The sequence below is a fragment of the Arvicola amphibius genome, chromosome 17 (genome assembly GCF_903992535.2).
Source record: "Arvicola amphibius chromosome 17, mArvAmp1.2, whole genome shotgun sequence".
Lineage (NCBI taxonomy): Eukaryota > Metazoa > Chordata > Mammalia > Rodentia > Cricetidae > Arvicola > Arvicola amphibius.
The window spans coordinates 5,296,400-5,309,958 of record NC_052063.2 but is presented as its reverse complement, the minus strand read 5'-3'; the positions used below and the strand labels follow the sequence as shown (position 1 = coordinate 5,309,958).

General features: G+C 46.1%; 1 protein-coding gene across 1 annotated transcript in view; it reads left to right on the top strand.

Moving 5' to 3' along the window:
* Positions 1–13,559, top strand: part of Utp20 (UTP20 small subunit processome component) — a 74,547-nt gene that overhangs the window by 16,220 nt on the left and 44,768 nt on the right. Inside the window, exons 16-22 of the mRNA XM_038314884.1 lie at positions 1,665–1,815; positions 2,672–2,734; positions 4,116–4,274; positions 7,076–7,152; positions 9,539–9,618; positions 9,836–10,079; positions 12,890–13,075. Coding sequence (XP_038170812.1) covers positions 1,665–1,815; positions 2,672–2,734; positions 4,116–4,274; positions 7,076–7,152; positions 9,539–9,618; positions 9,836–10,079; positions 12,890–13,075 — 960 coding nt within the window. The remainder of the gene's footprint in view (positions 1–1,664; positions 1,816–2,671; positions 2,735–4,115; positions 4,275–7,075; positions 7,153–9,538; positions 9,619–9,835; positions 10,080–12,889; positions 13,076–13,559) is intronic.

Sequence of the window (13,559 nt, the reverse complement as noted above, 5' to 3'; positions counted from 1 at the left end):
TGAGAATGAAACCCAAGGCCTCAGACACAAGCTGTCCACTGTAGAGTTAGCCTCCCCAACCTAGTGCCCAGTGTCAGCCTCCCCAGCCTGCTGCCCAGTGTCAGCCTCCCCAACCTGGGGCCCACTGTCAGCCTCCCCACCTAGTGCCCAGTGTCAGCCTTCCCCACCTAGTGCCCAGTGTCAGCCTTCCCCACCTAGTGCACAGTGTCAGCCTCCCCAACCTGGGGCCCAGTGTCAGCCTCCCCACCTAGTGCCCAGTGTCAGCCTCCCCAGCCTGGGGCCCAGTGTCAGCCTTTCCTTACTTTTCATGACCCACTTACTCTGCATGCTCCAACCTCTTCCTGGTCTGCTTCAGTGTGTTGTGACCTGCATATGTGAGGTCCTTTTGCTCTATGATAAAATGGTCTGGTTTGGTTTTTCTGGCCTGTACATTTATTTTGACCAGCCTCAGACTCTGGAATAACACTGGTTCATTATTGAGAGGCCTGCTTTGGTTTCTGGTAGGTTGAAGCTAAGGCTGTGGCTAAGCAACGTGCTGTTCATGTGGCAGCCTTCAACAATACTAAAATGCTAGTATTGTTTTGTTTTGTTGTTTTGTTTTGTTTTGTTTTTTGAGACAGGGTTTCTCTGTAGCTTTGGAGCCTGTAGCCTGGAACTAGCTCTTGTAGACCAGGCTGGCCTCAGACTCACAGAGATTCGCCTGCCTCTGCCTCTCGAGTGCTGGGATTTAAGGCATTTGCCAGTACCACCTGACAAGAATACTAGTATTGTTGGGCAGTAATCCCTCACTGGGAATAAAATCTGAAGTCCTCACCAAGCCCTCGGACTTTTTAAGATCTAGCTCCTCTGTTTCTGACGTCTCCCGTGTCTCCTGTTCACTTGGCCCCAGCTGCACTGGGCTCTAATGCTCTTATAGGTGAGAGTGCATCGGAGCGGCCTTGGCCTCACTCTTCTCCTAGAATCTTTCTTCAGATCCCCTACGCCCGCTCTCCTGTTTTCTCCCAGGTCTGTGTTCTGTGACTGCCCTATATCAAATGCACTCCACTTTGCCCACTGGTCCCTGCCTGCTGCTCTCTCCTTGTTTGCTTCTATAGCCTCCTTCCCCCGAATGCTCTTCTCCCCAGCATTTATCACTGATCTACTAAACTGTGGCTACTACCATTTCCTAGAGATTTGAGTTTCAGGAAAATAAGAACTTTGTCCTTGGTTTACTTACTGTCCAGTGTCTAGGAAAACTGCTGGCATATGCTAGGTTCTCAGACCATGTCTGAATGAAGTTGGCATATAGAGGGTCTGTGGCGTGTCACAAGGGAGGGTTTAGAAATGAGCTGCACTGTTCCTCACCAACTCAGTGCCTGGCACGCAGTGAGCACTTCACAAATTTCACATGCCCTCTTTTTATGCAGCTGCCACTCACAGCTGTGGGTTGGGGTGGCAGTTTTGACTGTTCTAGTCCCCCCTCTGCCTCTAGCCAGCTGGTTGTATCCGAGCACGTTTCTCACTCGGTAGGCCTAGTCTTGAGAAGCTGTAACTATAAAATGATGTTGGCAAGCTCTATAAAACTTAAAGCCTGTTGCATTTTATATTTCCCTTATCAGCGGACATTTCTGGGTAACTTAGCGGTGTGATGGTGCAGTTAGGATCTCATAAATATCTTGTTGCAGAACATTTCCTATGGAGCCATCTGTGTTGCTGTTGGCTGATCTCTATTATCAGAGGCTAGCGTTATGTGGATGCAAAGGGCCACTTTCTGAGGAGGCCTTAATGGAATTATTTCCCAAGTTACAAACAAACATTTCAACTGGTGTCTCCAAGGTAATACTGCTTTGTGTGTTCGGCTCGTGACCACCTGGCTCCTCATCACAGGCACTGCGTGGGATTTCTGTCGGGGCAGTGGTTGCTAAACACTGGCCACAGACCCATCACAGCAAGACTGCTTAGGGTGGTCAGTAAAATTATAGATAATTTTCTATCCAAAAATCCCAGTTCAGTAGGACTGGGGTAGAAAAAAGCTAGAGAAATAAAATATTTTTTCTTTAATTTATGTACTCATAAGTGGTAGTTGTTTGACTAAATCTCCATTATAACAGCCTTGCATAGTGCACATTTTATGGACCAGATAATTGTGCTTGTACTAATAGGTAAACACCTATCCATATCTTACAACTTAAAACTAGAAGAATGTGTTCTTGTGATGTGTTGCTGCTCTCAAAAAGTTTTCAAATTTTTTATAAAGAAAACTTAAGCCAGGCATAGTGGCGCACACCCTCTAATCCCAATAGTCAGAAGAAGGGTCTCTGTGAGGCCAACCTGGTCTGTGTAGTGAGTTCCAGGAGAGCCGGGGCTGCATAAGACCCTGTCTCAAAGAAGAAAAAAAAAGAATTTAAGATGGTTCGCCTCCTCATTCAAGTGTGTGGAAATACCCACGTGACTAAGGGGTGTGGAGCCATGGCTGTAGCTGAGTTATGGCGTGTTGAGCGGCCTTACCCACGCGGTCTCATGCTGTCTTGAACTCTTTTACTGTTTGAATTAGGTACTGGTCGTTGTTGGATACGAGACAAGGACAGGAAAGGCCAGTTTACTCTGATCAGTAGTAGCCCTTGGGTCTGTGAGACTCGGGGTCTTCCTTCACTTACACTCTGCGATTGCAATCTCCCTGTACTTTCTCTAGATTCGGCTTTTGACAGTAAGGATCCTAAATCATTTTGACATCCGGCTTCCAGCTTCAGTGGAGGTATTGTAATTATTAGAGTGGATAGTTTAAGAAAAACATAATTTACATGTTTTTGTAAATTTTCAAAATGGTATCTTTGCTATGTAACTATATATGGCTAAACTATATGAATTATATAAATATTTATAGTAAAAGTTGGTATTCTTGGAATCCATATTCTTGCCTATCACTAAGTCTACTAAATGTTCTTCCAAATCTTGCGGGTAGCATACATGGTGGGATCTCATGTTGGATGGAATCTTCCATGTTATCAGTGCCTCTGGTTTTACCTCTTTGTTTAGAAGTTTAAATAGTGCTCACAGTTTAGAATCTTACTGATTCCTCTGATGGTGGAAATGGGTTAGTTACCATTTCCCAGTATCTTACCCAGCACCGCAGTGAGCACCCTTAGATGGATATTTTTATGTATAGAATTGTTTCCATGATGCAAGTACTAGAAACAGAATTGCACAGTGAGAATATATATATATTGTGTGTGTGTAATAGTAGGTAGGTAGGTAGGTAGGTAGGTAGATAGATAGTAGATGCTGTTAGTCATTTGGAATCCTTTAGACAATTTCCCATTTACTCTGTGTGTATATGCACATACATTCAGTGCACATGAATGTGGAGGCCAGAGGTTGATATTGGGTGTTTTCTATTGTTCTCTACTTTATTTTTTAATTTAAAATATAATTATATCACTTACCCCCTCTGACCTCTCCCATGCCCCACCCACTTCCTAGTCTTTATTGTTAAATATATTTAAGTATGAATAAATTTGTAAGTGTAACTGCTAAGTCCATTTACTATCATTTGTATGTATGTGTGTTTAGAGCTAATCATTATTTTTTTAATTTTAAATTACTGTATATTATATTTATCCATATGGATGTTTTGCCTACATGTATATCTGTTTACTGTGTGCATGCCTGTTGCCCAAGCAGCCCAGAAGAGGGCATCAGATTTCCTGGGCTGGAGATACAGATGGTTGTCAGCCACCTTACAGGTCTGGGAATTGAGCAGGGTCCTCCGGAAGAGCAGCCAGCTCCTAACTGCGGAGCCCCCTCTCCAGCCCTGGTCATTGTCTTCTGAGACAAAGTCTCCCTCTGAATAGCGAGGCCGACTGTCCCTGAGCTCCAGGACTCTGCCCTTCTCTAACATATTCTAAGTTGAGTTTTTTCTTTTCTTTTCTAAAACCTTTAAGCTAAGCTGAGCATAGTGATGCTCACATTTAATCCTAGTACTCGGGAGGCAAGAAGTAAGTTTGAGGTCAGCCTGGACTGCATAGGGAGTTCCAGACCAGCCAGGAGTCTTCCAGAAAACCAAACGTCTAGCCATGCTTCACATCCCTTTTGGGGTCAGAGTCCTGACCTGCCTTGGGTTCTGTCTGCCTGTGCAGGACGATGGGCTCTCGGAGCGGCAGTCAGCCTTCGCCATCCTGCGCCAGGCAGAGCTGGTGCCAGCAACTGTGAGCGACTACAGAGAGAAGCTGCTCCACTTGAGAAAGCTGCGGCACGACGTGGTGCAGGATGCAGTCCCTCCGGGACCACTGCAGGAGGTAACAGTGGTGTCTCTGTCTGTCTGTCTTTCTTTAGTTGTTTCTTAAATTATGTTTTAAATCTTATTTTGGAGATCATACCACATAGTTATCAATAATGAAAATGTTCTCCTTATAAGTAAGGCGGACATTGTTTCTCTTCCGTGCTTTGTGTTAAGTTGCTCTTCAGCCTATTAGATCAGGTGGTGTCCTTTTGTGTATGTGAAGGCCTGGCACGGTGACCATCATTTTGTGTGCTTTGCCTAGGAAGGGAGGCCGTGGCTACTACTTCAGCAGCTTGTTCCCCTTGGGGTTCCTCTTGTCTCTTACCTAGTTATAGCGTGTGAGTGTTTTAAAATGTAGTACTTCACGTTCAGCAGTTGTCTGACTTCAAGGACACCCCCCCCCAAAAAAAAGAAAGGAAAAGAAAAGGAAGTTGTTTTGTTGACAGGATGGTTCTAAAATGTTGGTTCTGTCCTTTAGAGGATGCCCCAGAGGGAAGAGTGTGATTGGTGGGGATGGGGTTAGGTTGCAGAAATGTGAAGCAGAGCTGACTCTGGCCCTTGAATCCCTACACCAGTTTAAGTAGCTTATCATGATTATCAAGTGAAGAAAGATTGGCACCACCATTTCCTTGTTTGTGACTTAGGAAAACAATAGACTGTGCTCCACTGTGGCCATAGGAATTGTGTGAGATGAACTTAAAATCCCAGTATAAACTATGCTACCATCTAAGCACGTTATGGTAACTATTATGGTTGTTGACACTAATTAATTATGTTAATCTTTCATCAAACATTATGTTGGCTAGTAATGACTGGGTGCTGGTGATAAACATCAGAGCGAAAGTCCAACCTTTGCCTTCAAAGAGATGATGTCAAGGGCAAGGACTAGGGAACCTTCCTCCACAGGGAGCATGCCCTTTGGTACCTGCCCAAGAGTGTGTACATCTCTCGGATTTCTAGAAGGGCGAGGTTTGGCCTTGTCCTGGAGGCTATAATGTCCCATTGTAGAGGAAGAGCCGCAAAGGAAGCCAGGTCTGAGAGCACATAGGTTATCCAGGGAAACTACAGGAGGGTGTGCTCCCAAGGCTCGGAGGATACTGATTCCATATTCCACATCGATGTCACAGATGGACGCTTCCTTCGCCCCCAACCGTCCTGCTGTCTGTGATAGGTGATTGCTTTGCTCATTGATTATCTGCGGGTCACAATACTGGCCTTCTTTCCGTCCGGAAGTTAGAGTTATACGTTTCTTGAAGGATTTAGGTCTTCTCTTAGTCATCTAGTACAGTGCCCTGCTCCCATGGAGTCGCTTTCAGTGGAAATGTCTTTATAGGATAGTGTTCTGTGTGATCCCTCCTGGGGATAGAATTTCAACATTTCCTTTATTATATGTTATTACAACAAAATGACTGAAAACATAGGAAAGATTGCAAAGATATATTCTAGGCATTGTCCTAAAAGGCAAATGCCCACTAAACCCATTGAAAGTAGGCTAGGAAAACATGGTCCCTTTCCCGTATCAAGAACATTGCGTGTGCTAATGGTCTCTGTGTTGAGGATTTAGAGGATGGCCATGAAGCAGGGAAGGGTCAGAGCAGTCACACTTTGCGTTGTCTGTAAAATACACAGAGAAAACTCTTAAGCGTGAAATAACTCATCGTAGTTTATCCTCATTTCTGCCCTTGGCATTCAAGAAAGGACAAGTCGCCTGTTATTTTCTGGAGTCTCTTCCTTGAGAGAGAACGTTTGAAAGTCATGTGCTGAATTTAGGCACTGCACATGCAGAAGGACAGGGAATGGCAGGCAGAGTGTGGTGCTCTGCAGAGGAGAAAGCTCAGGCAGTGAGCTCCACCTTTGCTCAGGATCATGTATTTGGGATTGCTGCCCATGCTTGCTTCTGTGCATAACTGCCTCGGTCGATGCCAGCTCATGTAGTTCAGAACTCTAAGAGCGAGTTCATGCTAATGAAGTAGCATATGCAAAGAGCCCAGTTGGCCTAGAAAGAACGACTTGGCTTCCATTGTACTTGGTAGTTCATGACTTGCCTTTCCATCTGTAATCCTTCCTACCCGTAAGCTCATTCGGTTCTCACAGCAAAGCGTCCTCTACATTTCATTTGGAACAGGGATGGCAGCTGGAACCTGTGCCAATGTCCCACCCCCAAGTTAAAAAAAAAAATCTGCCATTCTCCATGATGGCTTCCTAGAAAATCAGGTGTTGGTGATATAAGTGCTGTTCAGAGTTGACCAAGAGGCCTCAGGCCCCCACTGGACTCTGGAAGTTCAGTTTCAAGAATTCAGACATCTGGTCAGGCATGGTGGCACACATCTCCAGCACTTGGGAGGCAGAGGCAGGTGGATCTCTGAGTTTGAGACCAGCCTAGCTACAGGATGAGTTCCAGGACAACCAGGGCTATGTAAAGAGACCCTTAAAAAACAAAACAAAACAAAAAACCCAGGATGTCAAGCATCTGCTGTACAGAAGGCCTGCGCCCCAGTCCACATTTGGTTTTGTTGTCTTCTGTGTCCATACTTCCCTAACGCTTGATGCTCCCCGGGTCCTGTCGGTGTTTGTTAGGATGGAATCTCACTCCCAGTTAGACTTAGACTTTGCCAGTGAATGTCAAAAATGAGCTTGAATTCTGTGTTCTAATGAATATGAGTAAGATTTTAGGAGATGAGAAAAATGTTTAAACACTCCGTTCTGGGTTAGTCTCGAGCCATTGTTTGCTCTTGGCACAGGCTTCTTCCTAGCCTTCACTCTGCCCTTGTGTGGTGGCCTGTCACCTGTTACTAAGCCCATCTCTTGGACTTGCAGGTACCACTCCGTTACCTGTTCGCCATGCTCTATGTCAACTTCAGTGCCCTCTGGGACCCTGTTATTGAGCTTATAAGGTAAGCATGGCTGTGGATGGGACCATTCACTTTAATGACATGGAGTGGGGACGTGTTCCATCTTGGGGTGACTTACGTGCACGTGACACAGTGCAGAGGGGAAAGACGCTCTCTCCAGGGCCTGGTTGTCGGTCGTTTGAGTGTATGTGTATGTCTATGCATGTAAATGACTAGAGGCTTCTCTTTATTTTACATGAGACTGTTTATATGATGAAAAGGTACATTATGGCATTTGTATACTTTTATTTTTACATATTAGATCACTGAACCATACTATAAAAATACGAACTTTCAAAACCCTTGCTGTCTTACATACATGCATGCATGCATGTGCATGCGCACACACACACACAAACACAGATCCCTTTAGCTCTAACAGATAATTTTAATAGTAATAGAAACTAGCATGCACTATGGCTGAGATGTAGAAATCTGTCCTTTTACAAATGTTTGTCCTTCACGCTTTACTCTGGCTTTTTGTCAGACTGGAAATATGTCATGTGTCTTGCCTTTCTGGATCCTATTAGCTCTTACTTGACAGAAGCAGAATAAACAAATCCCTTTCCAATTTTAAACCAATTTGCCTGCTTTTACTTCCTTTCAGAGCCGTCAGACAAGCGTAGTGAAAATAAATGGCTTTTGACTTCAGCCACGTTTTTTTTTTTTTTCTGTACTTTGAAAAGATGAAAAGTGACATATTTGTAATCAATGTCCATTATCACAAATGGTGACTCCTAAATGCTTTTAAAGTCTCTTCATAGTGGCTGGGCTATTTTGCTGTTGGGGACTGCTTTTCATGTATAATATGCAACATAGGTATTTCTTGTTTCTTGTGTACAGTTTATGTATATTAGGAAGTTCATGGGAAGCCAGGTGTGAAGATGCACACCTTTAATCCCAGTGTCTAGGAGGCTAAGGCAGAGAGGATCGCGGATTTTATTCTTTTTTTCTTTTTTTGGTTTTTTCGAGACAGGGTTTCTCTGCAGCTTTTTTAGAGCCTGTCCTGGAACTAGCTCTTGTAGACCAGGCTGGCCTCGAACTCACAGAGATCCGCCTGCCTCTGCCTCCCGAGTGCTGGGATTAAAGGCGTGCGCCACCACCGCCCGGCAGAGGATCGCGGATTTTAAGCTAGCCTGGGCTACATTTGCTATATGCCTCATGAAGTAGGATTAGAGAGAAGGGAATGGAGAGGAAGGTGAGGAGAAAAGGAAAAAGAAAGGGAAATTAATGACCGTAGAGAACCTGATATGATTCATTTCATGTCTCATCATTAGTTCTGAAAAGTCGTGTTTGAGAGAGATTCTAAATATGTAGCCCTGGTGTCCTGGACTAGCTCTGAGGACCAGCTTGGCCTCAGACTAACACAGATCCTCTTGCCTCTGCCTCCCAAGTGATGGGATTAGAGGTGTGCACCACCATACTCTGCTGGAAAGTGTGTTTCAAATAGTTAGTGATTAGCTGCAGAGAAACAGCCGTTCTTAACTCTGAGGGCAACGGTCGTTTCTTCTCCTAATGGGCCTTGCCTCACACACTGTCTTTCTTAGCGTTGTCACCTGGTGTAGCCTAGAGTCACCTGAACAGTGTGATGCTCTTCATCGGGTTGGTCTGAGGACTTGTCTTGATTGATAATTAATGTGGGAGAACCCAGCCCACTGTGTACTTGGCCTTGAGCTGTATAAAAAAACCAGCTGAAGGTAAGCCTTGGATTAAGGCAGCAAACAGCACTCCTCCGTGTTTCCTACCTCTAGGGTCGTGCTTTGAGTTTCTGCCCTGACTTCCATCAGTGAATTGTGACCTAGAAGTATAACTCAAGTAAACATTTTCCTCCCCAAGTTGCTTATGGTTCTGGTTATGCTTCTGGTTGTCATACCAACAAGGCGGAAAAGGGTGATATAACGCTCCATTTCCATTACTGTGTCTTAACACTGGTCTTCTAAGGTGCAGAAATTCACGCCTGTGTCCTAGCACTCAGTGGTAGGGCCAGCCGATTGTGGGTTTCCGGTGTCATAGTGGGCTCTAGGCCAACTTAGGCAGCATAGAAAGACTAACTCAAAGCACCTTCAACAACAAAGCTAAATAGTCATATATATATGACATGAGTTCAATCCCACAGTAGAAGGAGAAAACCAAAGTGCCTGAATCACTGACTCCTCGGGTCCATGCACATCCACACTCACTAATACCCATCCTATGCACAGTCACATATAATGATAAAGTAAAATAAACAGTTTGTGTGATGTAGGCAGTATAAAAACAACAGAAACATGTGAAATTTATTTTAGCCTCATGTTGAAGGCTAATCAAATTAACATTTAATTCTTGTACATTTTTCTTGTGGGCTATCTGACACTAAAGAGTGTGTATCATGTGTTATATTTTTTCTTAGTTCTCATGCCCATGGAATGGAAAACAAGCAGTTCTGGAGTGTCTGCTATGAACATCTTGAAAAGGCAGCCTCGCATGCTGGTATGAGCAGGAGTCTCGAGGGCTGGGGACACCAGTGCTTACCTAAGTGTTTAATTTTTACTGTGGTTTTTTGCTTGAAGTGGGGGAGCATGAGAACTGTATTCTGTCTGGTAAAGTTCTGAGGTGACTGCTCTTTCCTGAGTCCTGGAAACAAGTGTCCAGTCTTGAGGACAAGTCTATAATCCACAGGTGTTAAGTTGACATTTTTCTCTTGCAGAGAAAGAACTGCAGAAGGATGTGAGAGATGAGGAGCAGTCCGCTGGAGATGCAGGTTGGGAGCCGACCCAAGAAGGGGATGTTGGCGCGCTCTACCAGCAACAGTTAGCATTGAGAACCAGCTGTCGGGAACGACTAGACCACACCAACTTTCGATTCTTGCTCTGGCGAGCTCTGGCCAGATTTCCAGAGAGAGTAGAGCCAAGGTCCAGGGAACTCTCCCCCCTGTTCTTGAGGTTTATCACGTAAGTGCCTAGGACTGTGTCCCTGGCACAGTGTGTGTTTGCGGGGGGGGGGGGGGGGGGGGGAAGGTATGAGCCTCCTCTAGCAACTGAGAACTTTGCACATCTGTCATGGTTCAGGCCCTTGTCATGTCTGTAAAGTCCTGCCTCCTTAGGGAAACACTAAACGGGTTTTGTTCAGCACGTAGTTTATAAGAACAGCATACAATGGAGCTTGTAGAAATAGGTCAGGTTACCGCAGGAGAAGGGGCAATGGAGTTTGCTCAGTTTACAAAGGCCTTACTATTTCTTGCCCTCTTCATTGTTTTGTTACTTGCCTGGGGGTAGAGTATATTTCCCAGTGACCTAACTGTGACTACTGTTTTGAGCCTCTTGACGCTGAGGAATGTGCTCTCAGAGAGCAGTGTGAGCTTTCTGAAGCCTTGTTTTGTTTGGAGTGCCTGAGTGTGAGAGTCTAACAAGGACGTGTTGTCCAGAAGAGAACTAAACATTAGTGTGTGCTCTGGTGTGCCGCATCACATGGGAGGAACATACGGGGTAGGCTGAGCACAAATAATCCACAGCATGTCTGGCTCGTCCAGGAACAGCAGGGAGGCCAGCGCGAGCACTGTAGCGTGAGCCAGAGGAAGCGGTGGAGATGGAGCAGGAACTTGGCACCGAGGCCGTGTGATAGTGCAGTCGGCCTCTGCGGTCAGAGAAGAGGGGTGGATTTGTAGATGTGTCTGAGAACAGACTGTAGAATGGCGGTGGTGATGATCGTGACGTTACAGGTGTGAGCAAGGCTCGCTGGTGGCCTGACCAAGGTTGTCATATTGAAGACTGATTTTTTTTTTAAAAGAATTCCAACTTGAAAAAAAAAATTGAAAAGATCCTAGCCAGATAAGCCTGTGATTCGGAGGCAGTCTTGGTTGTAGGAACAGAAAGGAGTGGGGAAAACTGGATATCTTTCTCCAGATTTTAGCCTGAGCAGCTAGGAAAGGCAGGCTACCATCTTAGAGACGCAGACTTTGCCGTTGTGTGGAAAACCAAGAGGTCATTTGAGTTTGCAGGATACCAAGCAGATCCCCGAGTAGAAATGACCTGTAGGCCTTAAGTTTAGAAGGTGACGTTCAGGGGGAGGGTTGACCTGCAGGTGGTAAGTTGAGAATTGTCAGTAGGCGAGAGGCAGCTAAAGACTGTAGCGAGTTGCTCTACTTATGCCGGATGGAGTCTGATAGATGAGCTGTAGAGAAAGTGAAGGAGAATGAACCCTGTGACCAAGGGGGTGTGGGCCTGAGAGGGTGCTTCTGTTGATGGAACAGTAGACACCAACACTCTTGTTACAGAAGATCAGGGGGGCAGAGAGACCAGGTGTGGTGGCGCACGTCTTCAGTCCCAGCACACGGATCGGAGGCAGAGGCAGGTGGTCTCTGTGAATTGGTGGCCAGCCTGGTCTAGATAGATAGCAGGTTCCAGGTCCATCAAGGCTGAACAATGAGAGCATTTCCAAAAAAAAAAAAAAAAAAAAAAAAAAAAAAAAAACCAAAAACGGGGACTATAGGGAGGAGAATCAGGTCAGGAAAGGTTAACGCAGACAAAACTTGCAACAGATCCGTGGTGGAAAAATAGGGTCCCCACCCCTTTTTTGTGGGGTGGTTGTTTGTAGAATGAGAAAAGCGGGATCTGGCTTTTCCCTCATACTATGTCTTAGAGGATGTCTCCGCTGTCGTGCAAGGTGGCAAGGGTGGTGCTTCGCCGTCCATCTAAGAGTACAGCCCTTCCCGTAAAGAGACTGGTGCGGGGACAGAGCAGCCTGTGGCAGACGGGGATGGCTTAGGTACTCTCATAGAGCTAAGTGCTAATGTTTAAGAATAGGTGGCGGTTTTTGTTTTGTGTGCTTTTGGGTACTTGTCATTTAAAAACCGTCTTTGCCCGTGACTGAAGTGGAGTGTTTGCCTTTCTCTCTGTCCCTGGGAGTTTCATAGTTTGAGGGCCTTTTTCCTTTAGTGCACTTTTCTATGGCTTGATGAGGGAGAAGAGTCTAGTATGTTCTTTTACACATGGTGTCCTTCGCCCTGGCACCACTTACCGGCAAGATTGTCCTTTCTCCAGAGTTCTCAGGGCATCACTGAAAGGCCAGCACTGGCTGTGGGCCGGCCGGTCTGTACACTAACGCGGTGCTGTTTTGGTAAAGCAGCTTGTCAGTGTGTTAGGAAATTAGGTGATTGCTATTGCTTTGACTATTTGAGGTCGTAATGCTATGCTTTGAAAGGACACTGGCAACGTAGGAAAATACACCCCTAATACTTTAATCTTTTACTCTGTAGTCTGCTCTGACCAGTTGTGTTTCCAGAAACAAGGAGGCTGATTCCACTTTGGGCTAGAGTAGACTTTTCAATAACACAGTAATCGAGCAAGCAGACAGTCTTTTACGGTTAGTGATTGACCTGTCAGTGAGAGTCTAAGGAAAGAGTACTGGCGTAAGGGCTGGATCAGTGGTCCAGAGCACAGGCTTAAAGAACCAGGGTGCAGTTCCTAGCACACGTGCTTCACAGCCATCTATGACGTTAGCCCAAGGGATCCAGCGCCCTCTTCTGACCTCTGTCGGTACCAGGTGCATGTCTCCTACACAGACACACATGCAGACAAAGCACCCACTGCACAGAATAAAATCATTTAAGAATACTGCTATAGATGGACCTTGATGAAGGTGCCTTACGTGTGTGTGTGTCTGTCTGTCTGCCTGTCTGTCTGTCCGTTCGTCCCATGTACTGTGGATGCCTTTCCAAAGAAGTCTACTCCTCACTCATTGTTACCACATGCTTCCTCTGCAGCAATGAGTATTATCCAGCAGATCTACAAGTTGCTCCAACCCAGGATCTACGCAGAAAAGGTAGAGGAGCAGTGGCTGAGGAAGTGGAAGAGGAACCCGCTGTGGGAGAAGAGGAAGAAGTGGAGGAAGAGGCAGTGCCCACAGATGAAGCGCCCCAGAGGAAAAAGACAAGAAGGGCAGCAGCAAAGTGAGTTCCCATCACCACTGATCCCAGAGCTGTGGCTGTAGGGGGAGCAGTGCGGCTTCTGTGTGCGTGGGAAATAGCCGTGGTGCCGCTGCCAGTCTTCGGAGATCCTTGCTCTGAAATGTGCTGATGCCAGGCACTGAGAACCGGCTGCAGTGTTCTGTGACGCCAGAGCTAAAGGCCCAGGATCACACAGGTGCCCTTCACTGGCTCTGCTGGATCAGCGCTGCCAGGCCTGCCCTTGTGTCAGTGTGTCCCAGGCAGCTGTGCGCTGTGGTCCTGCGTCTGTCTGCCGCTCCCTGACTCTCTCGCACCGTGGGGACTGCTGCTCTGTCAGGGAACAATTACTGACTGGTCTATCCTGCTTTCCACAGACCCTTAGGGACTGAGGAACTTTCCCTGTGGCTCCTTTAAAGATGAGACTTGCAGCCTAGAGTGCCCAGGCCCCCCTCAGGCATCGTGTTTGCATGCCAGGCGCCGGACTCCC